Source organism: Rhinopithecus roxellana, chromosome 20 (assembly GCF_007565055.1).
Source record: "Rhinopithecus roxellana isolate Shanxi Qingling chromosome 20, ASM756505v1, whole genome shotgun sequence".
NCBI classification, from domain to species: Eukaryota; Metazoa; Chordata; class Mammalia; order Primates; family Cercopithecidae; genus Rhinopithecus; species Rhinopithecus roxellana.
The window spans coordinates 62946037-62970588 of NC_044568.1; the positions used below are offsets into that span (position 1 = coordinate 62946037).

General features: G+C 59.4%; 1 protein-coding gene across 4 annotated transcripts in view; it reads left to right on the forward strand.

The window, feature by feature from the left end:
- Window positions 1-24552, forward strand: part of BCAR1 (BCAR1 scaffold protein, Cas family member) — a 37382-nt gene extending 12830 nt beyond the window's left edge. Inside the window, exons 1-7 of one of the 4 annotated variants that reach the window (XM_010382973.2) lie at window positions 1613-1793; window positions 10155-10775; window positions 16477-16638; window positions 16814-16930; window positions 17681-18778; window positions 19705-19794; window positions 23556-24549. In XM_010382973.2, coding sequence (XP_010381275.1) covers window positions 1782-1793; window positions 10155-10775; window positions 16477-16638; window positions 16814-16930; window positions 17681-18778; window positions 19705-19794; window positions 23556-24068 — 2613 coding nt within the window. In that variant the 5' untranslated portion in view covers window positions 1613-1781 and the 3' untranslated portion in view covers window positions 24069-24549. Of the gene's footprint in view, window positions 1-1612; window positions 1794-2177; window positions 2284-10154; window positions 10776-16476; window positions 16639-16813; window positions 16931-17680; window positions 18779-19704; window positions 19795-23555 lie in introns of those variants that run through there. The other 3 variants (XM_030925064.1, XM_030925063.1, XM_030925065.1) reach the window with 3 other exon arrangements.

The following is a 24552-nucleotide window of genomic DNA, read 5'->3' on the forward strand; positions in this document are numbered from 1 at the left end:
CTCTGGGAAGCTGGTTTATGTGCCAGCCAGGCTGAGGAGTGGGTGGCTGGACAGGGTCGGTGCAGGAGGGGCGGGGCACAGCTCTTGGGAACAAGCAGGAGGAGATGCTCCAGGCAGCCTCCCTGAAGGCTGGCTCCTCTTCTGAGGTGAGGTGGGCTGTGTCGGGGAGGCATAGGGTGTTGGCGAGCTGTTCTGTTCCTCCTGAGGACTCTGGGTCACGCTGTGTCCCATCCCACTGGTCCTTCCTCACCCGCTGTGCTGTGAGTTCTGGCCAATGGTTCCCAAGCCAAATATTGAGGAAATGCAGACGTCCAGTTTTTTGGGAGGGGTGGGATGCAGGAGTCTGCTTTTAAACAAGCTCCCCAGAGCACCTGAGCAGCCAAACCTTGGCTGCCCTAGCCTCTTTTCAGATGAGAAAGGAGCCCAGAGAGGGGAGAGGGCCTGCCAAGGCGGCACATCTCGCCAGGTGCTGTGTAGGCTGAGCCTTGGGTGTCAGGCAGAGGGGCAGCTGCAGGCCCACCTAGGCTTATGTCTGTCATAGGCCATGCTTGAGAATTCTCTGCTACGTGAAGCGGGGTCTCCCCTGCTGCTTACCTGCCACTGGAGCTGCCTCATGGCATCCCCTTGCTCAGCCAATGGCCCAGGATTGTTGACTGAGGGTCCTGTCTGGTCTGGACCAGGCTCGTCCTATGATCTCCCTGCAGATTGTACATCCCTGGCCTGGCCCAGGGGCTCTGGCACCCTGGTTTTGCTGCAGGGGGTGACAGTCACTGACCTGCAACCCAGCAAGGGGCGACTCAGGAGAGCCAAGGTTGTCTCCACTCCGATTCCCCTGGGTGATTCTTCCTTCTGTCTCCCTCATTCCCCCAGTGCACCCCTCCTACCCCATGTTGCTGAAGCAGATGAGTTGGAGCAGGACTCAGGAGGGTACTGGGCCCAGGTTTTAGACTGACCGTAGGAATGAGTAATGAGAGGAGGCAGATCAGCTCAGCTGGAGTCCCCAGATGTCGGCACAATGCAGGGGAAGGTAGGTGCTGCCCGTGAAAAGTGCTGGGTTGAGAGCTCGCCAGCCTCCTTGCTTGAGGCTTCATTTCCTAGGGTCTTTACACGGTGGGCTCGTCTACAGTCGGAGCTGTGGTGGTGGTGATTCTTCTCCTGCTGGCTGGCGCACGCCCCCTCCTCTTTCCCACTAGATTCAGATCTGAGTCCCACGGCCCATGGACACGCGATGAATGCCCTGGGGTTGGTTAGCGGGAAAGACAGAAGTCGACTTGATGCCGTGGCTCGGCTCTGGAGGAGGAAGGCAATCCGGGCAGCCTTCCCAGAAGTGGAGGCATTTGCAGAGGCCTTCGGTGCGTTCTCGTCCGGGTGGAAGGCGGGGACTTGGATTTGTTGGAAAGCGGTGTCCTGCGCCCTAGGCTGGAAGCCTGGCCTCGGCCAGGGGCCTGGAGCCTCGGGGTGGCGGGTGGGGGGCGGGGCGGGGGGCGGCCCCTACTGGGCGGGCTTCTGTCTGCGCTCCCGCGCCCCCGACAGGCGGCTCATTTGCATGGAGAGCGGCGGCGGCCAATGGGCGCGCGCGGCCGGGCATGCTGGGATCGGGCTGGGCCGGCTGGGCCGCGGCGGCTGGCGGATCGCGGCTTGACCGGCTCTGGGTGGCCGAGGCGGCAGCTGCGCGGCGGCAGCGAGGCAGCTGTGGCGCTCTCGGAGCCCCGAGGGCACGCGGCCAGAGCAGCTCAGTGTGCGCCACCGCGGGAGCCGGGGCCCCAGGCCCACTGAACACCATGAACCACCTGGTGAGGGCGGCAGGCGGGGCCGGGCCGCGTCTGGGCTTCGAGGCGGCAGCCCTGCCGGCTCCGGGGTGGGCGCGGGCTGGAAGGGGTTAAGCGAGCGGCATTTCCTGCCGGACCTGCGGGGCCTGGGAACCGCCGACCGGGGTCCGCGGCCCCGCGACCTCCTTCCGCCCTGGTCGGGGAGCCGGGAGTTAGGAACCGCGGGGGCTCCGGAGCCTGCGCGCCTCGGGGGCGTTGGCGGGGCCGGGCGCGGGGGCCGCCAACCGGCAGGAAGATGCCTCTGTCGGGAAAGTGACTGGCGGGGCCCGCGCTCCGTGGCCGGCGGCCGCCTGCTGTGTCACCTTGGGCCTCTGCGCCCTGCCTCCGAGCCTGTTTCCTCGGCTGCGAGGAGGGAACGTTGAGCCTCGGGCGGGTGGTCCGTCTGGTGTGGTGTGGGACTGCCCACCGATCCCGGAGAGGGAGGAGCTCCGGGGGACCGAGGCCGGGCGGGCAAGTGCGTGGCGCCAGCGAGGAAGGCTGTGATGCCGGAGCACCCGGGTCCGGTTAATGATTCACTCCGGCCGCCGGCGCCGGGTTCCGGGAGCGGAGCGGGGGTGGGGTCGGGCGCGCCGCGGGCTTTGCAGCCCTGCACGCCCAGCGCCGGTGGAAGCCGGGTCCTGGCTGGCTACAGGAGTCCTAGCTGCACACGAGAGTCGCGGGAGTGGGCCGGGGCCGGGTTCTACAATGTGGACGTGAAGGCTTTGGAGTCCCTGGATGGGGGACCCGCAGAGCTAGAGCAGGGGCGGGGCTGCCTCTCGGGGGTCTGAGAGGCTGATTGCTGGGCCGAGGTGAGGGAGCTGGGAAAGCTGAGATTTGCCTAGGGGTGCGGGGTGAGGGGCTTACGACCCGGAAGATGGGGTTTCGAGTTCCAGATCGGGAACAGCAGCTCCTTTTCCCACCACAAGGCTCCCGCTCCCTCCTAAGAGTCCCTGGTTTCCTTTCCCGCACTCCTCCCGGGTCCCGCTGCGTCTTTGGTCACCTTCTCAGAATGACCATGGGTTGATTTCCTTGCTGGATTCGGCCAGGTGAGATGTTTCCCATCGCCCTGGGCCGGGGCACGCCCCCTCTTGTGCCCATTCCTTTCCCTCGGTGGAGAGTTGGGTGGTGGGGACTGGCTGGCCTGTGAGAGCAAATGTCGGGGTGCCTGGAGAATCGGGGCCCAGGTACGGGGGCGGCGGGGCTGTGGGGAAAGGAGCTTTGGGGAGGAGCTGCTGACGCTTCCTGCTGGCACTGCTTGCCTGGGAGCTGGGTGGAGGCAAGGCAGGGCAGGGCAGTTCCAGGTTCTGCCAGGAAAGTCACCTTGGGCTGGGGCAGGAGGCTTGGAGCCTCTGGCCGTTACTGTTTGTCCGAGCAGGAGGGTGAGCACTATGGACTGGTACCATGGCCCCAGGTCTGGGCGAGGGATGGAAATAAGGACAGTGCCACTAGGGTCTCCTGTCTGTGCAGGAAGGGCCCTGAAACAGCTCTTCAAGTCCCTTTCCCATTATACGGATGGTGCAGATGGGGACACTGAGGTACAGAGAGACAGTTAGTTGTCCTCAGAACTGGATCCAGAACCTAGTCTCCTGACATGGCCCCCAGTGCAGCACCACATGTGGCTTCTGAATTCCCAGTCTGGGATTGAGGGAGCTCTGGTCCTTGGGGGACCACTATGCTGTTTTGGGATTATCAACTTGGTAGGGACCCTCTGGTTCCAAGGCTGTGCCTTTGTGGCACTCTGCTGGCATCTACTGTCCCTTTAGTAGGTCCTACCACCCTTTTCTCCTGAGCCTGGACAACTTCTTCCCTTGCCCTCAGGAGCCCACAGCCAGCTGAAGCAGCTAGAACCAACCAGCAGGGGAGGTGCGCTCCAGGGGGGCTTCTTGGAGGAGGCAGTATTGGAGTCAGACTTGAAGTGTGGGGCGTGGGGGTTGGGTGATAGGGATGTTTGTCCAGCAAAGACACTGGGCAAGCCTCTTCTTCAGCCCCCAGAAAAGGGGCTGCAAGGTGGTCTCCCTGTAAGAGGGTGGCGCTCTGCCCTCTGTCAGGCCCTTCCTGACCCTCTGAGTACAGGAGAGGCCCTGGCTCCACCTGCGTCTTGCTGCCCTGATTTCCTCCCACCTCTAGGTGCTAGTCTGGGGCAGAAGTAGGGTGAAGGGGCGGGTCCAGCCTCCTTGATGACACAGTTGGGGTTGGAGGTGGGAGCTACCCCTATTCTGGGCCTGGTGCTGTCTCTGAAGTCAGGGGTCAGCCTCACACTGAACTCTCTGCCAAAAGTCCGAATCACAAGCATGAGCTCCAGCAAGTCCACTTGAGTGAACCCCACTGATCCTGCCTGCAGGGGTACAGGCCTGGGGCCTGCCAGCTGTCCCCACTGTCCGTGGGGTGTTTTGGGTTGTAGGTTCCATGTCCTGAAGCAAGAGGGCCCTCCCTGTGCCACCTCCTCTGCCCAGCCTCTTAGGGACAGTGCCTGGGATGCCCTGGCAGGAGTAGGGGCTGGGGCGTGCTTCCAGACCATAGCTGGCCTGGGCATAAAGGCATCTGCTGTGGCGCTGCAGTGAAAACCAGGCTGTGCTCTGTGCTTGTGTCGGGGCACCCTTGGCAGTGGCCACCCCACAGGTGGCTTTTTATTCCCTCCTGCTGCTGAGTGTCACGCGTGGGGCTGAGGGCCTGCACACCTTCCCTGCCTCATCCTCTCCGAGGTTTCACACCCTACTAAGGCGGGCAGGACAGGAGCCATGCTCCCCTGGGGTGGCTCTGGAATGTGGGCCCCGCACATAGGCTATGTGATCTGCCCATGCCCTTGCTGCCTGCCACCCGGGCACCCAGGACTTGAGCCCAGACCCTGGCCACCCAGTTGTCTGTGGGAGTATTAGGGGAAGATGCCACTAAACTGGCAGGTCCTGGTGTTCCACCCAGGATGGGGACGTGGAGGAGGGAAGAGGAGGTGCCCCTCAGAGCTTGAGGCCAGGGCCAAGTGGGGTGATCAGGACCCCTCCAGGTGGGTCCCGGGTGCGGATGGCCAGTTGGGCGCACGCTCATTGGGCCTGCATCCGTTGGCCATGGAGGCTCTTTGGGACAAGCAAATAGAATGCTCCAGAAATAAACTTGGCCCAAGTTTGTGACGGTTCTGGGTATGAAAGAAACCAGTGTTTCCCAAGTGCCTGCTGTGTGTGAGGCTCTGTGCTGGGGCGGGTGCATGTGTATGTTGGGGGTGTGGACAGGAGGGGTGGGAAAGGCCCGTGACATTTCCTCTCATGGTTTCCACGAACCCAGGCATCACCCCTGGGTGGAGATAAAGTGGAGCCACCCAGCTCTACTGTGTCTCAGCGCGGGGTTGGCCTCTGCTGCTTCTGGACTCAGTGACCCTGGACTGTCAGGGAGCTTCTGAGCCTTGGTTTTCCTGTCTAATAAGATGGAGGTATTTCTGTCTTATGGGGTTGTGTTGAGGGTTAAATGAGCTGGTGGCTGTGAGGGAAAGAGCTCTGCCTCCGGCAGGGAGAAACTGTGCTGTTCTTACTGTTGTGAACCTAGTGACAACTGTGGTGGTATTACCCGTTTCCTTGTCTGCCCCCAACCCCGGCGTCTTGGGCAGAGACCGGGAGTTCTTGCCATTTTCTCCCAGCTCCCACCTTGTGCTGGCTTGTGGGTGCTGTGCTGAGGTCACATTTGCTGGGTGAAAGGGTGCAGGCCAGATGTGAGCCAGGCCTGGCCAAGAGGTTTTGGTCAGCGGTGACAGCTGCAGTGTTCTCTGCAGTTGGCTCGGGCTGGCCCTGCTCCTGAGAACTCCTCGGTTGTCCCTTCTGGCAACCAGGGAAGGCTCCTTGGAGCAGCAGCATCTCCCCTTACCACTCCCCGACACCAGCTTCCCCCCAACCCAGAGTCAGAGTTTGGGGACAGCCACAGCATGTCCAGGGCTTCCAGGGCAGCTGGCAGAGCCAATGAGGAGAACCCAACACCCATCCGACGGCTGCAGCTCTCCCTGACGTGTGCCACCCACAGCCCTGGTCCCAGCCGCTCTGCTTCTCACGGCCTGCCTGCCCAGCCCGGGTGGATCTGGTGCCCAGGCAGGTCCCAGGGACACAATGAGGGCCATTCTCAGAGCCAGGCAGAGCCTGTGGGGCAGTCCTGTCAGCTCCCATGTACAACAGCTGGGATATTGTTTGAGGAGTGCTGGCATCAGGCTGGGGATCTCCTCCTCTGGCCCTGCCCTCTGGGATGAGCGAGCCGTGGAGGGCCTTCCTAGGTTCCTCTGGTGCACATACCCTGGAGCTACCCTTCTGAAGGAGGTAGACTTGTCCTCCTGTCCCAGGTGCCTGGGGTCCAAGGGTGTGAATCAGGCTATGTCAAGACATGCTGGGTGGTACTGTGAGGTGGGGGCCAAGGGAAGGGGGTGTCCCAGGAGGAGCCTTACTGGACGGGATGATAGTCCAGCAGGTCCTGAAGTGGGAGTGGGGTGTGGCAGGAGTGAGGTACCAGAGATTCAGCAGCCTCCACTGTGTCTTGGACGCAGGTGACTGACAGTGTCCACCTGGACTGGCTTTGCATCCCATCTGAGGTCACAGTTGTATCCCTTGAGAACTTGGGCAGGAGCACCTGACTGGCCCAGCTTGGGTCATGCCCTAGGCCCAGCAGTGCAGGAGGCCAGGAAAGTAGGCTTAGGGAGACTGGCCTCTCCTCTAGTTTGGAGCATGGCAGGGGTTCCGGGAGAGGCTGCTCGGGGGGAGCCTGCGAGCATGTCCAGACCAGGAATGCTTGAGGTGGTGTGCGCTTTGCTCATCTGGACTTATCTGGCCATGGGAAGCTGGTTGTGTGGATGACGTTCACTGAGCTGTGCACGCATCATCCATGGAGTCTGGCTTGAGTCCTTCTGCTGCTCCAGGGTCACAGCCTGCCTCCCTGCTCCAGCCCCCTGGCTGAGGCCCTTCCTCTGCCCCATGCTCTTCCCAGACAGGAATCCTGTGGAATGTCATCTCTTTGGGGAGGCCATCTCTGAACCTGTATGCAAAGGCCTTCTCCCACATTATTTTTGGCACCCCACTTTCTTCCCCGTGAGAGCAAATTGTTTGCTGTCTTTCTGTCCCACTACAGTATAGGGCCCGTTCAGACAGAGGCCTTGTCCACTAGGCCTGCACTATCTCTGCAGAGCCCGGCCGAAGCAAGGGCCAGGCGAATCTTTTGTTAAAAGAACAGTGTGCACTGGGCACAGTGGCTCACGCCTGTAATCCCAGCACTTTGGGAGTCCGAAGCTGGAGGATCACTTGAGCCCAAGAGTTGGAGAACAGCCTGGGCAACATAAGGAGACCCCATCTCTATACAAAATTAGCCGGGCATACTGGTACGTGCCTGTAGTCCTAGCTACCTGGGAGGCTGAGGTGGGAGGAGGCTGAGGTGGGAGGATCGCTTGAGCCTGGGAGGTGGATGCTGTGAGAGCCATGATCGTGCTAATGGGCTATAGAGCAGGACCCTATGAAACCAGGGCTGTCATCCAGCAGAGAGGATCTAGGTGCTCAGAGAGGCTAAGGGATTTGCCCGAAGTCCCACAGCGGGGCCCAGGTCTGAGTCTTAGCTACTGCCTAGTGAGGAGGAAGGAGTGCGTGTCCTTGGGGAACAGACGGGGAGGCAGAGAGACCCAGAGAGGCGGGGCCCTGGCCAGCTGGAGTGGTCAGTTGTGTACCAGCAGCAGCAGCGTCCAGAGCTCAGGCTGGGCGGGGGCACACCAGCTGACGCAGGCGGGGGAGCTCCTGGTGCCAGGCGCCCGGTGCCACGTGCCCAGCCTGTGAGGTGCTTCCCAGCCTGGCTTCAGTGGCCCCAGACTGGGCTGCGGCCAATCAGTGAGCTCATTCCAGGAGGGGTTGGACCTTGAGGCCAGAGGCCACAGCCGCTCACCTGGGCCGGACTTTCCCTCCCTGCCGGGCCCTTCCCTCTGCAGAGCCCTCGGCCTCCCTGCCTGTGCTCCCTCAGTCTCCCTGAGTGCCTGGCCCTGCCTGGCGGGGCCTCTGCCAGCCTTTCCTGGGCCGCCCTTCGAGGAGGTGAGGGGCCTTCGCAGGGCGGTCCCCTCTGTCTAAACCCCCACCTTCTCTGACTTGGCTGGAGGGGAATTTTCCTGTGACTCACTCTGCTGGCACTTCCTGTGGTCACCAGGGCAGGGGCTGGGGGACCTGGAGGGGCAGCTCTATGGTGTGTAGGGTCACTGGGGGAGGGTGACCCGCCCCCTGATGGGCTGTGATTCCCAGAGGCAGGCTGCAGACCATATTTGGGAAATGCTTGTCTCGCTGGCTGCCTGGAATGGGGGCCCTGAGCACGGGTGGGCTGCAGGACAGCCCCTGCCCTCCCGCTCCTCCGTGGGGCTCTGGCCCCTGGACCCGCCGCAGTGCCTGTCCCATTCTGCCTCAGAGCCTGGGACACAGTCCACTGTTTTCTTTTTTTTTTTTTCTTTTTGCGTATTTTTTCAGCCCCGAAGCAAGAAACACTCATTCCTGAAAAACAGGAAGAGAAAGTGTCTCCATTGTCTCAGACATTTCTGGAGTCGTCCTGACCCTCTCCTGTCTTTACGTTTCACAGGATGTTTTCTTGAGGCGTGCTTTTCACTTGAGTTCCTTTTTCATTCTGTTGTAATTGTGGTGTGAACAGTGTTGCAGCCATCCAGGGCCTCTGCCCTTGCACTCACCTTGGCTCTGATGTGACTCCACCTGGGCCTGCCTTCTCCGAGCTGCCCCCTGGCTCCTCCCTTGGGCCTTGCTCCTCCTGGCTCCCCACACTCTAGCCTCTGGCCCTTTTAGGGACTGGAGGCTCCTAGCTGCTCTGGAGAAATAGGCTCCCAGCTGATGACGCCCACCCAGGGCAAATGAGCCGTGGGGTCTGAATGTCTGCTCCTGGGACCTGGGGTACCTACTGCCTACTCAGGCTGCTTGCCTGGTGTACCATCGCCCTCTGATGCCGGCCAGGGAGACGGAGCTCAGAGGGGTTCTGTCCAGTCCCTGCTGGTGTAGGGGAGGCTGGGCCCTAGGGACTTGGAAGAGGTGTCACCCCCACTCTGCCCCAAGGCCCAGGCTCCGGCTTCCTGTTTCTGCCCAAGGAGGCGCGGCCCTTTCTTCCTTGTTTCACTCCTTGCAGATGGAGTCCAGAAAATGGAACTTGAGCCCAAGTGGGGATGGTCACACAGCTACTGGTTGGCCAGAACCCAGGTCCCATTTCTGAGTCAGTCTCGACCAGGCTGCACGTCTAAGACCCCAGGAGACTCCAAGAAGGGACTTTGCAGGGCAGCCCAGACCTGAGACCAGGCTGGTGGGGTGGCTGGAGCCCAGTCAGGTCACCACCCAGCCGGCCTGGCACTTTTCTCAGACTCGACTTCCCTGTGTGTGAAGTCTGGGGCCCCTGTGGAACCCATGTAGCCTTCGGCCGCCCTAGGAGGGGCTGCAGCCCTGGCCTTGTCTCACCCCTTGCCTCCCTCACACCTGCTTTCTGCTGGAACCGACCACACCCTCCAGCCAGGGACCCTCTGTCTCTCTGGGCCCATCTTGCGCCTGGCACCTCGATGGGGTGGCAGCAGCAGCAGCAGGGGCGAGGACGCATGGGCGTGGCGGGAAACTGCAAGGCCTCCCTGCCTGGGCTCTTGTGTCCCAGCAAGACTCTGCACCTGCCCTCACCATCGCCCTCATGCCTCTGATCCCACAGCCTCTTCCAAGTCCCTGTCGGACTGCTTGGCTCCTGGGCCACGTGGAGGACGTGCCCTGTCCTGGGAGGGTTTGCTGAGGGCAATGGGGCCAGGACCGGGAGGGCGTGCCTCCTGTTTGCTTCCCAGCCTTGGGGAAGGTGTTTGAAGTTTCTAAATTAATTACTGACTTTTTGGATTCTGGGTAGATGGACTTTGTTAAGGAAGCTTCCTTTCATTTTTGTTCAGTTTTTTATCCTAAGAAGCTGTCCTTTTTGTCAGATTATTTTTGTGCATCTCAAGAGAGAACCATTTGCTTGTTTTAACTTGGCAGCATTGTCGTTGTTACTGCCGCTCTCCCTGTGTTGGTCCAGGTAGCAGAGTGGCCTTGGGTGGGGCTTTTAGGGGTATCTTGAGGGTCATCCCTGGAGTTTTGGTGGTGGCAGTGGTCAAGAGGATTTTAAGGTGCTCTACAGGTGCAGTTGAAAGAAAGGCCAGGATCAGCTGGGCCTTTCTGCTGGAGAACAGGTGGAGACATTGGAGGCAAAGGCACAATGATCTCACCACAAACTCCACTAAGTTATTTTCCCAGTGTCAAAGCTGGGCACCTCCCCAGATGGGGCAGGAGCTGGGGATCCCCCCACGCCCCATGCACATCCTCCTGGTCTCACACCTGTGTCCTCTCTCCCCAGAACGTGCTGGCTAAAGCCCTCTATGACAACGTGGCCGAGTCCCCGGATGAGCTGTCCTTCCGAAAGGGTGACATCATGACGGTGCTGGAGCAGGACACGCAGGGCCTGGACGGCTGGTGGCTCTGCTCGCTGCATGGGCGCCAGGGCATCGTTCCTGGGAACCGCCTCAAGATCTTGGTGGGCATGTATGATAAGAAGCCAGCAGGGCCTGGCCCCGGCCCCCCCACCATCCCGGCCCAGTCTCAGCCTGGCCTCCATGCCCCGGCGCCTCCAGCCTCCCAGTACACGCCCATGCTCCCCACCACCTACCAGCCCCAGCCTGACAGTGTCTACCTGGTGCCCACTCCCAGCAAGGCTCAGCAAGGCCTCTACCAAGCCCCGGGTCCCAGCCCTCAGTTCCAGTCGCCCCCAGCCAAGCAGACATCCACCTTCTCGAAGCAGACGCCCCATCACCAGTTTCCCAGCCCTGCCACAGACCTGTATCAAGTGCCCCCAGGGCCTGGAGGCCCCGCCCAGGACATTTACCAGGTGCCACCTTCTGCTGGGATGGGGCATGACATCTACCAGGTCCCCCCGTCTATGGACACACGCAGCTGGGAGGGCACGAAGCCCCCGGCAAAGGTAAGGCTGTCCTGGCACAGTCCTGCAGCCCCACAGGTATAGGCCCAGGCCCTGGTTTCTGGGCACAGAAGGGCCCAGCCACCCTCAGTCACTGGCCGTCCAGGAGTGGCTGTATGTTTGGTCTGGGGTCAAAATGGGAAGTGAGTATTTGGGGAGTGTTCATTTGTCTGGGGAAGATGGATGTGAATGGACCCAGAGGAGAGACGCCCCACTGGCCTCAGCCAAGCCGATCTGAGTAGTGGTGTCACCACAGGGATCAGAATGTTGAGGCATTCCAGCGGGCAGGCAGGGCTTGGCACATGGGCCCCAGCAAAGGAGAGGCCAGCTACTTCATGTTCATGCACTGCCCTCTGGGTTTACGTGTCAGCCTCTAGATGGGGTTCCAGCACGTCTTCTGACCGCCCCTGCCTCCATGGGCCAACCCCTCTCCTCTTATGGGGGATGCTAGGGTCCAGTGGGTGCTTACGGTGATCTGGATGTGACTCCTGGGAGGACACTGCCCCTGGAATTGCTAGAGGAGGGCTACTCTGAGAGCTTCCTGAGCTCTTGCCAATGGGTTGCTGGGCCTGGGAATAATACCTCTGGCCTCCAGACCCTGAGCCCACTCCCCAAGTCCACAGGCCCCCTGCCTCCCAAGCTTACCTGCCTATAGGAAGGAGTCAGAACTGGAGAAGGTGGCAAGGTCCACTGGCTGCAGCAGGAGCAACCTTTTCTCACATTTGATTGGTCCGTTCCCCTTGTGCCAAAGCCCCCTCGAGAGCTGGGGTGTGGAGTTTCCAGGCCTAGACGTGGAGAGGGTATCTCAGGGTCTCTCGTCTTCTCCTGCCTGCTTCTTAGGGCTCACCAGGAAGACCTGAGAAACCCAGCCCATGCTGCTGTCTCAGCACTCCTGGGGAACATAGCAGCCCAGGCTGTTTGGGGTCAGCTTCCCAGGACCCAGGCCAAGCCTTGTTTTTGCTGTGTCCCGTCTAGAGCCACCTGTGTCTGGAGAGACGCTGGCCAAGTGGACACTCAGCCTAGGGCTAAGGTGGAGAATTCATTGGTGCCAGCTGGGCAGCAAGTCAGCAGGGAGTCACCTCCACCCCTGCCCATGGGTGGCCTGGTACCCAGGAGGTGTGGCTGGAGGACACTGGCAGGTGGGACTCCATGGACTTGGGCCACCAAGCCTGGCCACCAGGGGAACCTGGGTCACTGGCTCCCACTTCCTGCTCTACCTGCTCCTTCAGCCATCTGGTCAGACGTGAGCCTGGCTGGCGTGAGGCTGCCTGGGTGGGGCTGCTCCCACACTGGCTTTAGCAAGAGGAGCAGGGTCCTGTTATCCCCTGGGGAGGCGGCAGGGAGCAGCGTCCTGTGGGGGAGCCTCAGACCATGGTCCATGTATACCCACACTCCACACAGATGAACACACGTGCATGATACCTGTACCCCACAGGTACAGACACCCATGCACACACCATATGCACAAACACATGCGCTACATGAATGTGCATGAATATATGCACATATCTGCATCCCATACCCCACAAATGGACACACCTATACGCCCACACATGCACACATCATATGCATGAACACGTGCACACCCAAACCCCGTATGTGTAAACACGTGCATACACACCCCACACAGACACGTGTACGTCCACACATACAAAGCATGCGCACCCACCAGTATCCCACAAACATGTACAAATGCATGTGCATATGCACACACACACACAATCCACGCTCCACATGCCCCAGGGTCAGGCACACCCCCTCTCCTCCTCTCCCACCTTTGCAGTGAAGCTTGTCCTGGTGCGGCTGGAAGCCCTGTGGGCTGGGGAGCAGCAGCGAGACTCCAGACAAAGCCTGGCCTCGAGCCTTTGTTTTGGCAGCTATTCTGTTTCCCTCTCCGGCAAGGGGCCTGCTCTCAATTGCATCAGGGGCTTAACCAGCTGGGTCCTTCTCCGTCCATGCCCACTGGTAGAGCTGCCCAGGCCTGTGCCCCAAAGGCTCTGACCTGGCTGATGGCCCAGGAAGGAGAGCCCTACGTCCTGGGCCCGGTTGCTCTCCCCTAGGAAACCTCCCCCAGTCTTGATTGTGTCTGCTTGTATTTTATGGTCACAAAAGCAATGCTTGTTTGCTGTAGAAAATGCATAATGTATGGAAAAGTCTGGAGATGAAATTTTCCAATCGAGGTAATCACTGGGAAATTCTGGCATATTTTGTCTAGCATCTGCCCTGTGTTTCACAGATTTGTACATGTAGTTTTGCATTTCAGAGTTGAAAATCCAACATTAGATATCAAAAGAATTTTGTTGCATTCTTAAAGCTTCTCCTTGAGCCGCCTTGGACTTCGCTGGGTTGCCCCCTCTGCTGGGACGGGCCCTAGGCAGTTTCCAGTTGCTCGTGTCTTCAGTACAGTGGCACGGCAGTAACACCTGGCTGCGGGACATCTGTGTCCGAACCTCCATATCCTCCCCTTTAAGTGGCCTGCCCCTCAAATGCCTGGGAAACTGAGTCTCCCAGTTCCAGGGTAGTGGTTGGCTGGGCTGACAAGGAGCCCTTGCCAGGATGGCGTGTGGGCAGGATGGACACTGGCTCTCAGGAAGCCAAGAGGGTGAGTGACAAGGGTGGTGGCCAGGAGGGTCAGACCCCTGGGGCCTGGAGCAGGGTCCAGCGGGTGCTGAGGTGGGAGCCTGGTGGCCCGTATGGCTGGGGGAGAAGTGAGGGCCACACTGGCGTCGAGACTCTTTGGGCCTCTTTGGGCCGGGTGTGGGCTGTAGGAATCTGAGGGCATAGGCTCTTTCATGGGCAGGTGGGACTTCCCGGGGGAAGGCATCTGTGGGAGGTCACTCAGGTCATGACCCTGGTCAGTACCCAAGGAGACAGGCATGGCGTGGGGTCAGGTGTGCACGCGGTCCTGTTGGGCCTGAGTTTCACCCTCCTCGCCCTAGAAGCTTCATCTTGCCCCAGGCCCCCATGTGCTGGGACCTCAAGCCAGGGGGCCTGGAGCTGGGGAGGGAGGGGAGCGGGCTGTGGTGCTGGCCCCTCAGGCCACCATGACCCAGGTCGGGTGAGCCCCTCGCACTTGGGTGTGTCCCAGTGGCTGTGGTCACAGCGCTCCTGTGGTGCTCCATTTCCCGAGGAGGAAACGAGGCTCCTGAATGGGGACCTGGGGATGCCAGAGCCAGGAGCCAGCCCAGGTCAGGAGTGACACCCATTTTGCAGAAGGGGGAGACCAGCCACTGAGCTCCAGGGTGGGGGCCCACCTTGTCCCCTTCTTCTGACCTGACGCCTGCCTCTTGGACCTGACCTGAGTTCGGTCGTCCCCCTGCTTGATGCCTGATCCTAGGGGAGGAGAGGGGCAGCACCCGGGCCCTGGTGTTGCTTGGGTTCTGTGCGTGCACCTGGCAGTTGGCCTGTGTTGTGTTTTCTCTGCGTGTGTGTCAGAGACCATGTGGGTCTTTTTTTTTTTTTTTTTTTTTTTTTGAGATGGAGTCTCGCTCTGTCACCCAGGCTGGAGTGCAGTGGCCAGATCTCAGCTCACTGCAAGCTCCGCCTCCCGGGTTGACGCCATTCTCCTGCCTCAGCCTCCTGAGTAGCTGGGACTACAGGCGCCCGTCACATCGCCCGGCTAGTTTTTTTTTTTTTTTTTTTTTTTTTTTAGTAGAGACGGGGTTTCACGGTGTTAGCCAGGATGGTCTCGATCTCCTGACCTCATGATCCGCCCGTCTCGGCCTCCCAAAGTGCTGGGATTACAGGCTTGAGCCACCGCGCCGGCACCATGTGGGTCTTATGTCAGTGTCTGTGCCTCTGTCCCCTCCTCCTGGGCTCTGGCTGTGTTCCCCTAACCCCCAGGGGACCTCCAGGGCCTGCTGGTGGGGTCTCAGGTGTGTAGCAGGGTGGCCTGTGATAGCAGTGTCATTCGCCTAATGAGCTTTTTCCACTGGTGGCTGCCTTGCTCTGTTTTTCTAACAGAAACATTTGGTCACTGTGGCTGCCTACTGCCACCCGACTCAGCTCCAAGAGTGGCAGGCAGCCGTTTGCCTAGGGAGGCTGGCCTGGGTCCAGCTGCACCCCTGGGCCTCACCGCGTGAGGTTGGGACGGCCACTGGCGGGGTGCTCTTGGAGGATGCTCACGCCTCCCTCCTGCTGGTGCTGGGTCCAGGCTGAGCCTTGGGGCTGGGTCCCCACCTGCCTTTGGGAGGCTGGGAGGCCTAGAGAAGCCTTAGGCCATGCCTCAAGGCCCAGCCAACCTGCCACGTCCCTCCGCCCCGCCTGCCCCACTGTTGGCAGGTCCCCGCGTCTAAAAATAGTTCTGGAGGCGACTCAAGTCTGGAGCGCGTGGAGGGAGATGAGTCTGGAGAGGCAGCCGCCAAATCCACTCTCAGACGCACTGGAGGGGGGTGGCCCCGCAGAGGCCCCCAGCCTGTGGGGCTCTGCTACCAGACGCGCTGGAGACCCAGTGGGCCCAGCTCTGCTGCGCTGCGGGGGCCTCTACCAGGCCTGGGGCTGCTGGGGGGCGCTGGGCGCCTCTGCCGCCCCCATGCCCTGCACCGCCTCACAGCACCCTCAGTGAGCAGGGCTGGCTGCCTGCCTGCATTGGGAGGGCCTCTCGGGGTTCAGGGGCACTGGGCCCGAGGGAGAGGCTGCTTTGGCGCTGCTGCCCTGGGGGATGTGCAGGGAGGCCCTGAGTCAACCCTGTCCCAGACATCCCCTTTGATGAGGGAACAAAAGGTCTTTCAGTGGAGAGAGCTGAACAGGGAGCCTAGTGGTGGAGGCGTGTGGGCGCAGTGTGCCAGGGGCTGGAGAATCCCACCAGGGAGGCCTTGTCCTCCCCAAGGCAGGGAGGCCTTTGGGGAACCAGGCTGCCTGGCATGGCCCCTACCCCCTTCAGGCCATTGCTGGTGAGGGGCAGCATGGCCCTGGGCAAGCCCTTGTGCTGCCTGCCTTGGCCACCCTGGGCTCTGGACCAGGGTAAGAGAACCTGGGGAGGGAAGGGCTGGCCCTGGACCTGCGTCCCCCACTAAGCCTCATCCTTTCAGGTCGCTGGGGATCTTACCTGCTGCAGGCAGCTCCCCCGGGGCAGGCGCGGCAAGGCGGGGCAGCCTTGGTTCCAGCTGCTGTGCCCCCCAGCACACGCTCAACTTGCCCCTCTGCTCCTGTCCTCCAGAGTCTCCCCATGCTGTGCTGTGGGGCAGGGGGTGCTAGGCTCTGTCTGGTCCTGGGCTGGACGCAGTCCCCTGCTGGGCCGATCCTTCTGAGGAGGCTACAGCTAGGTGGTGTGGGCAGCAGGCTCCGAGGCCTCCGATGTGACCTCTCGTCCTGCGGGGCTGGGCGCCCCAGTCATGGGGGGTTCCTTGCCTGTGGGTAGTGCCCTCCAGAGCCAGGGCCCCAGCCCCTCACCCCACCGGTGTCCCCCACCGTCATCAGCTCACACCCATACTCGTCTGTGGAGCCTTCCGGGTCAGCAGACTGTAGAGATGGTGGTGTCCTGGCCCAGGACCGGGCAGCTCTGAATAAAACCTGGGGTTCTTGCTATACCCAGCACTGCGTTCCGCTGGAGGAAGGTCAGAGGGTGCAGAGGGGCTTAGAACTGGCATCCCTTCCACCTGGTGTGCCCTGCCCACCTCCCAAAAGGATGTGGCTCCCAGGTGTGAGTGGAGCCTCCCTGAGGGCCGGTTCGAGGGCAGCAGTGAAGTCAGCTCTCTGCCCCCAGGTGGTGGTGCCCACCCGCGTGGGGCAGGGCTATGTATATGAGGCCGCCCAGCCGGAGCAGGACGAGTACGACATCCCGCGACACCTGCTGGTCCCGGGGTCACAGGACATCTATGATGTGCCCCCGGTTCGGGGGCTGCTTCCCAGCCAGTATGGCCAGGAGGTAGGTGTGGGGTGTGCAGCAGGGGGAGGGCAGGGCGGCGAGTCTGTGCCTCTGCTTGACCCTGGGCAAGGAGCTGCATCTTCTCAGCCCTGGCCAGGCCTGGGGGTGGTGCTGCAGGGTTTCTGCCTTTCCCATTCCCCCCGCGCCATTAACCCTGCACTGTTTCTGCCCCCAGGTGTATGACACGCCCCCCATGGCTGTCAAGGGTCCCAATGGCCGAGACCCGTTGCTGGAGGTGTATGACGTGCCCCCCAGCGTGGAGAAGGGCCTGCCACTGTCCAGCCACCACGCGGTGAGCAAATGCCAGGGCCAGGCTGAGACTGTGGGGTGTCTGGGTGTGTGCACTGGGGTGCTGACCAGTGTCTTCGGGGCTCGGGGTGGCAGCAGGAAGAGACTGGCTCCAGACCCGGGTTCTGCTCCTCACTGGATCGTTGACAAAAGAGGAAACCTAGCTCTCTTCTGAGCCTCAGCTTCTTCGTCTGTAGAACCGCCTGTGGCAAGGCCTTCCCCATGAGCTCCTGAGAGGGTATCTGCAAGGTGACCACAGGGTGTGTCATGTCACCTGAGATACTTCCAAGAGTGAAGGGGGGACTAGTAATTATGTGGGAGCATCAGGGACAAACCAGGACTGTCCGGGGCAAACCAGAATTTGGTCCCCTGATAATATTTGCAGAGCTCAGTCACACACCTGCTGCAGAGTGGAAAGTTCACACGTGGTGGTGGTGATGAAATCATGATATGATGGTGGTGGCAGTGGCAGTATGAGAGTTAACCTTTCAGTGAGTCTGAGGTGACACAATTATGTGAATTAACACGTGGAATTCCTTGAGAGGAAGCTCTCCCACCTTCAGGTACAGGGGTGGTCACCTGGCTCTAGAGCCGGCTCGTCCCAGAGCTGTCATGGATGGGAATCGTGAAGGATGTGTATGCCGGGGCTGCGTGTGTGCCTGTGTGTGTGTACATTTGTGTGGCTGGATACTGCCCCCAGCCTCGGGTGGGCAGATGGACGGATGGACAGCCTTGACTGCTGCTTGTTCCCCAGGTCTATGACGTTCCTCCATCGGTGAGCAAGGATGTGCCTGATGGCCCGCTGCTCCGTGAGGAGACCTACGATGTGCCCCCCGCCTTCGCCAAGGCCAAGCCCTTTGACCCGGCCCGCACCCCACTGGTGCTGGCTGTGCCCCCTCCAGACTCCCCGCCAGCCGAGGACGTGTATGACGTGCCGCCCCCGGCTCCTGACCTCTACGACGTGCCCCCTGGCTTGCGGCGGCCTGGCCCGGGCACCCTGTATGATGTGCCCCGTGAACGGGTGCTTCCTCCTGAGGTGGCTGATGGTGGCGCGGTTGACAACGGTGTCTATGCGGTGCCTCCCCCAGCTGAACGTGAAGCCCCGGCGGATGGCAAGCGCCTTTCGGCCTCCAGCACTGGCAGCACACGTAGCAGCCAGTCCGCATCCTCCTTGGAGGTGGCGGGGCCGGGCCGGGAACCCCTGGAGCTGGAAGTCGCCGTGGAGGCCCTGGCACGGCTGCAGCAGGGTGTGAGCACCACCGTTGCCCACCTTCTGGACCTGGCAGGCAGCGCCGGTGGGACTGGGAGCTGGCGTAACCCCTCTGAGCCACAGGAGCCGCTGGTGCAGGACCTGCAGGCTGCTGTGGCTGCCGTCCAGAGTGCCGTCCACGAGCTGCTGGAGTTTGCCCGCAGCGCTGTGGGCAATGCTGCCCACACATCTGACCGTGCCCTGCATGCCAAGCTTAGCCGGCAACTGCAGAAGATGGAGGACGTGCACCAGACGCTGGTGGCACACGGTCAGGCTCTCGACGCTGGCCGGGGAGGCTCTGGAGCCACCCCTGAGGACCTGGACCGGCTGGTGGCGTGCTCGCGGGCTGTGCCCGAGGACGCCAAGCAGCTGGCCTCCTTCCTGCACGGCAATGCCTCGCTGCTCTTCAGACGGACCAAGGCCCCTGCTCCAGGGCCCGAGGGGGGTGGCGCCCTGTACCCCAACCCCACTGACAAGACCAGCAGCATCCAGTCACGGCCCCTGCCCTCACCCCCTAAGTTCACCTCCCAGGACTCGCCGGATGGGCAGTACGAGAACAGCGAGGGGGGCTGGATGGAGGACTATGACTACGTCCACCTGCAGGTGGGTGCCGCCTGCCCAGTCCCGGCTCCTCTTCTGCCACACGGGGCTCCGGTGCTTAGGGGGAGATTTGTTCCCAGCTGGGCCTGGTCCCTGGCAAGGCCCTGTACCCTCCTGTCATTCTGACCTTCCTCACCACACATTGGCCCCATGTGCTAGCATGGCTGTGTCATCGAGTCCTTCGTTGAGTCCCTCGGGCTGGTGTCTCCGGTGACCAGCAGCAGTGACTGTTGTGTGTTGGGAGACAGATCTGCAGAAATGTGTACGCAGAGAAAGATCCTCTGAGGGTGGGGGAGCAGCAGGAGGTGGTAGGAGGTGGCTGGGACTGCTCCTCCCAGGCCAGGCCCTGGAGCAGAGGCCTGGGTGCCAGCCGGGTGGGAGTCCCGGTGAGGAACATTCCAGGCTGAGCTGGGCCAGAGAGGCATCCAGGAGCAGGGAACAGGTGGCCAGGCCTTTAGGCCAACAGGGAGAGATTGGGTTTGATTCCTGGTGTGGGAGCCTAGGCGGGCAGGGTGGAGCTTGTGGCCTTTCTGCAGGTGGCCAGCCCTATGCCCAGTCTCTTCCTGGACTGGCAGGCGGTGAAAGGGGTGGCCAGGGCTGCTTCCTAGGAAGCCACCGTATCTGTCCCTGCATGTGCCAGCCTGTGTATGTGTATGTGTGTGTGGGGCTGTGTCCCCTCATGGGCCAGCCTGAGGGGGGGTGTGTGTTTGTCCCCACGTGTCAGCCTGGGGGATGTGTGTCTGTGTCTGCCCCTGCCCCTGCATGTGCCAGCCTGTTTCGTGTGTCTGTGTGCGTGCGTGCGTGCGTGTGCATGCGCGCGCAGCACCACCTGGTGGCCACTCAGCTCACTGCGCCCCCCACGGGGCTGGCCTGCTCTTCTGGCTCAGAAGAGAACTGGCCTCAGTGCAGCCCCTGTCTCTCCCCTCCAGGGGAAGGAGGAGTTTGAAAAGACCCAGAAGGAGCTGCTGGAAAAGGGCAGCATCACGCGGCAGGGCAAGAGCCAGCTGGAGCTGCAGCAGGTGAGGCCCTGGAGCAGAGCAAGGCCCTGCCTTGCCCACTGACCCCCTGAGCCCTCAGCTCTTGCCCCGCAGGGCCGACCCCGGGTCCCCAACTTCTCCCCACACATTGTCTGGTAGCTCTCAGAGCTGGGCCCGGCCCACCACCCCGCTGCCTCCTGACCATCTTCATCTTTTCATTTGGTTTATTTTAAAGTTGTCAAGAGTAATTGTTGGAGACGTTTAGGGAGTTAGAGAGTGGGGTGAGAGCAGAAAATAGACCCTCACAGCTGCCGTAGGCTCGGCACGGGCTGCTTCTGCCTTGCTCCCTCCTCCAAGCTGCTCCCTGCATGTCCGGGATGGTGTCCTGTGGGCATCCGACTCTTCTGTCCCAGCATCTGCCGTGGCGTTAAGCATTCTTTGTGGATTCCTTCAAAGGCCACATAGCATCTATTGAATGTTTGTATTGTACCCACACTTCCTTAGTAGTATTTTTTTTTTTTTTTGAGACAGAGTCTTGTTCTGTCACACAGGCTAGAGTACAGTGGTGCAATCTCGACTCACTGCAGCTTCAACCTTCTGGGCTCACGTGATTCTCCTGCCTCAGCCTCCCCAGTAGTTGGGATTACAGGCGCCTGCCACCATACCTCGCTGGTTTTTGTATTTTTTGTAGAGACAAGGTTTCACCATGTTGCTCAGGCTGGTCTCAAACTCCTGGGCTCAAATGATCCACCTGCCTTGGCCTCCCAAAGTGCTAGGATTACAGTGTGAGCCACCACATCTGGCCGCTTATTATAAATACACTGCTATGTTTATATGCTGACATATTAATAGACTTTTCTTCATATTTTGAATCATTTCCTGAGGGTAGGAAAGAGGTATGTAAAAAAATATTAAGGGAGCTTTATTCTGATGATGAAGATAATTTTAAAAGTGAAAATACAGGATAGTACAAAGTGAACATAAAAATATCACCCGTCAAAGCTCCCTCGCCCACCTTCTGGGCGTCAAGGAGGTGGCAGAGGTGGGGGCCTGAGACCCACGACGCACAGCGGCAAGGCTGCAGCTGTCTCCTGAGAGCTTGGTGAGGATCAGTGAAGAGTGGAAGATGCCCGGGGAGTACCTGGCACATAGAGACACTCAGGAGAGGCTAGACATTGACATCTCAGAACGGTGGCCGGGTGGGAGGGGTGAGGGCTGAGAAATCACCTGTTGGATACAGTGTACCCATATAACAAAACCGTACCTGTACCCCCTGTTAAATCTATTACAACACCCAAGAAAAGAATAAATGTCACACCTGTAATCTTAACACTTTGGGAGGCTGAGGCAGGAGGATCACTTGAGGCCAAGGGTTTGAGACCAGCCGGGCCACATAGTGAGACCCAAGTCTCTATATATTAATAAAAATTAATGGCTCACAACTGTAATTCTAGCACTTTGGGAGGCCAAGGCGGGCAGATCACTTGAGGTCAGGAGTTTGAGACCAGCCTGGCCAACATGGTGGAACCCCATCTCTACTAAAAATACAAAAATTAGCTGGGTGTGGTGGCATGCGCCTGTAGTCCCAACTACTTGTGAAGCTGAGGCGATAGAATCATTTGAACCCAGGAGGTGGAGCTTGCAGTGAGCCAAGATCGCGCCACTGGACTCCAGCCTGGGCGACGGGTGAGACTTTGTCTCAAAATAAATAAATAAATAATAATTGTTTTAAAAACCTGAATGTTGAGGCGGGCGGATCACCTAAGGTCAGGAGTTCGAGACCAGCCTGACCAACATGGAGAAACCCCATCTCTACTAAAAAATACAAAAAAATTAGCCGGGCATAGTGGCACATGCCTGTAATCCCAGCTACTTGGGAGGCTGAGGCAGAAGAATTGCTTGAACCCAGGAGGCAGAGGTTGCAGTGAGCCGAGATTACACCACTGCACTCTAGCCTGGGCAACGAGTGAAACTCCATCTCAAAAAAAAAAAAACCTCCTGAAATATCAACAATATATATGTCTATATCTCCGTCTGTAGAGAGAGAACTCTGGGATCGCTGTGTTTTCAGAAGTGGTCATGTGCTGTATCCTTCCTGTGTGTGCCTCCAGCACTGCACCAGTTCCCTGCTGTTGGACACTTAGGCTGTTCCCAGAGTTTTACTTTTGTGAACAATGCTGTGATGAATACAAGTCTTTGCACTTATCTGATCAATCACTTAGATAACTTGCTAGGAGCTGGATTAAAGGCCAAGAATATATGTGAAAAACTCTAAAGATGTAGAATCCCAAAGCCAAGGACATAAAGTCCATGTTAAATGCAAGCCCATGGAGAGTTACTCATGAGAACATCTATTGCCCCATTTTTGTATCAGTGAAGAATCTGAAATCTCCACCCGCAAAGTGTCTAATAGGAGAGTATTAGTTTAATAAAGTATGGACATTTGTGCAGTAGGATATTATATAACTATTAAGAGTTGTCAAAGAATAAAAAGGGCTGGGCGCAGTGACTCACGCCTGTAATCCCAGCACTTTGGGAGGCAGAGGTGGGAGAATCATCTGTGGTCAGGAGTTTGAGACCAGCCTGGCCAACATGGTGAAAGCCCGTCTTTACCACAAATACAAAAGTTAGCTGGAGGTGGTGGCACAGGCCTGTAATCCCAGCTGAGGCAGGAGAATCGCTTGAAACTAGGAGGCAGAGGTTGCAGTGAGCTGAGATCGTGCCACTTCACTTCAGCCTGGGTGACGGAGCAGTACTCCCTCTTTATAAAAATAAAAATAGTTTTGAAAAAAAAAGACCCACAGAGCTTGTTGCCTGTGCTCTGTAGGCCTCACTGCAGCCTCGACTTCCCAGACTCAAGTGATTCACCTGCCTCAGCCTCCCAAAGTGCTGAGATCACAGGCATGGGCCACCTCACCCTGCCTCACCAGAGCTTTTCAAAGAAAAAAAGTCGAGTATGTATCTCACTGGCTAAGAGAACGGAGAGATGAAGGATTTCACCAAATAGCTGCCTAAGAGGGACAGTGCCAGGTTCTGAGTGTTAGGAGGGGGAGGTTTACTATTGGTTTTGCTCATTGTGGCTTGGAGCTTTGCGCCTAGGGTGGGACAGAGCTTACCTGTCCTGAGTCTGGGTGTGGCTGATAATTTCCAGGGCCATAGCGGCTTAGTGAGGACACGTCGTCCCCTTCAGCTGACTCCCAGGCACAGGAGTGGGAATGTTAACTTTGGTGTGTGGTTCTGGAAGGTGATGGTAGCAGAGGTTCTATTTAGGGGCGTTGGATTACAGGTGATGTCTTCCTTTTTTCTGTTTGATATATTTGAATCTTTTTATAATGTGTATGTTACTTTTGAACTAAGGAGAAAATTTTTTTAACTTTCTGTTTTGAAATATTTATAGATTCACAGGAAGTTGCAAAGATAGGGTCGAGGGATCCCCAGTGCCCTTCAGCCAGTTTCCCCAGTGCCACGTCTCAAGTCACATGGGACAGTACCCAAGCCAGGACGGTGACCCCCCCCCGACCCCAGGCAGCCACTTTTCTGTTGTCCATCTTGTCATTTCAAAACTGTTCAGGGCACAGAGTCTGATCTTTGGAGATTGGTGGAAAGGTAACTGAACAACCTCCAGAAGACTGGCCATGGGCCTGGGTCCCGTCCCCGGGAGAGGAGACTGCGTTTCCCCACAGTCCCGTGCGCTCTGAGTAGCAGACCTTTTAGAGAAGCCCAGCCCAGGGTGCCCAGGTCTTGGCCTGTGGTTCTGACTCGCCCGAGAGCCTAACCCTGCTCCTGCTTCCCTCCCGCCCCAGCTGAAGCAATTTGAACGACTGGAACAGGAGGTGTCGCGGCCCATAGACCACGACTTGGCCAACTGGACACCAGCCCAACCCCTGGCCCCGGGGCGGACAGGCGGCCTGGGACCCTCGGACCGGCAGCTGCTGCTCTTCTACCTGGAGCAGTGTGAGGCCAACTTGACCACACTGACCAATGCCGTGGACGCCTTCTTCACCGCCGTGGCCACCAACCAGCCACCCAAGATCTTTGTGGCGCACAGCAAATTCGTCATCCTTAGCGCTCACAAGCTGGTGTTCATTGGGGACACACTTTCACGGCAGGCCAAGGCTGCTGACGTGCGCAGCCAGGTGACCCACTACAGCAACCTGCTGTGCGACCTCCTGCGTGGCATCGTGGCCACCACCAAGGCCGCCGCCTTGCAGTACCCATCACCTTCGGCTGCCCAGGACATGGTGGAGAGGGTCAAGGAGCTGGGCCACAGCACCCAGCAGTTCCGCCGTGTTCTAGGCCAGCTGGCAGCCGCCTGAGGGCTGTGACCCCAGGAGGGAGGCAGGGGAGGGGCATGGTGGTCCCAGCTCCCTGGCTCCCATCTCAAGAGTCGCTGCGCCACAGGCTTAGAGACAGGACCCCAGCTCTGCCTTGGGCCTGGTGCCCTGGATGCCCAGGAATCTGTATATATTTATGACTGGGCAGGGTGTGGGGCCGTGCCTCCCCAGGAGCCGAAGCCCAGGGGTCGGCCAGTGGCCTTCCCCAGCATGCACCACGGGCCCGGGGCGGGTCACCAGGCAGGGTCTGGAGTGTGAGGGCCCCGCAGCCTCCAGGACCTCTTGCTGCCCCGAGGTCTGAGCCTGGCCCCGCGAGGGTGCCGTGTCCCCTGACAGGGCCAGTGCAGTTTGGTGTGTCCTCCGCCTTACCAGGAGAAGACCCTGAAGAACTAGAACTAGTTTTCATTATTGGTTTTCCAATCATTTGACTAATAGTCCATTTAAATAAAGTTTTTAAAATGAAGAG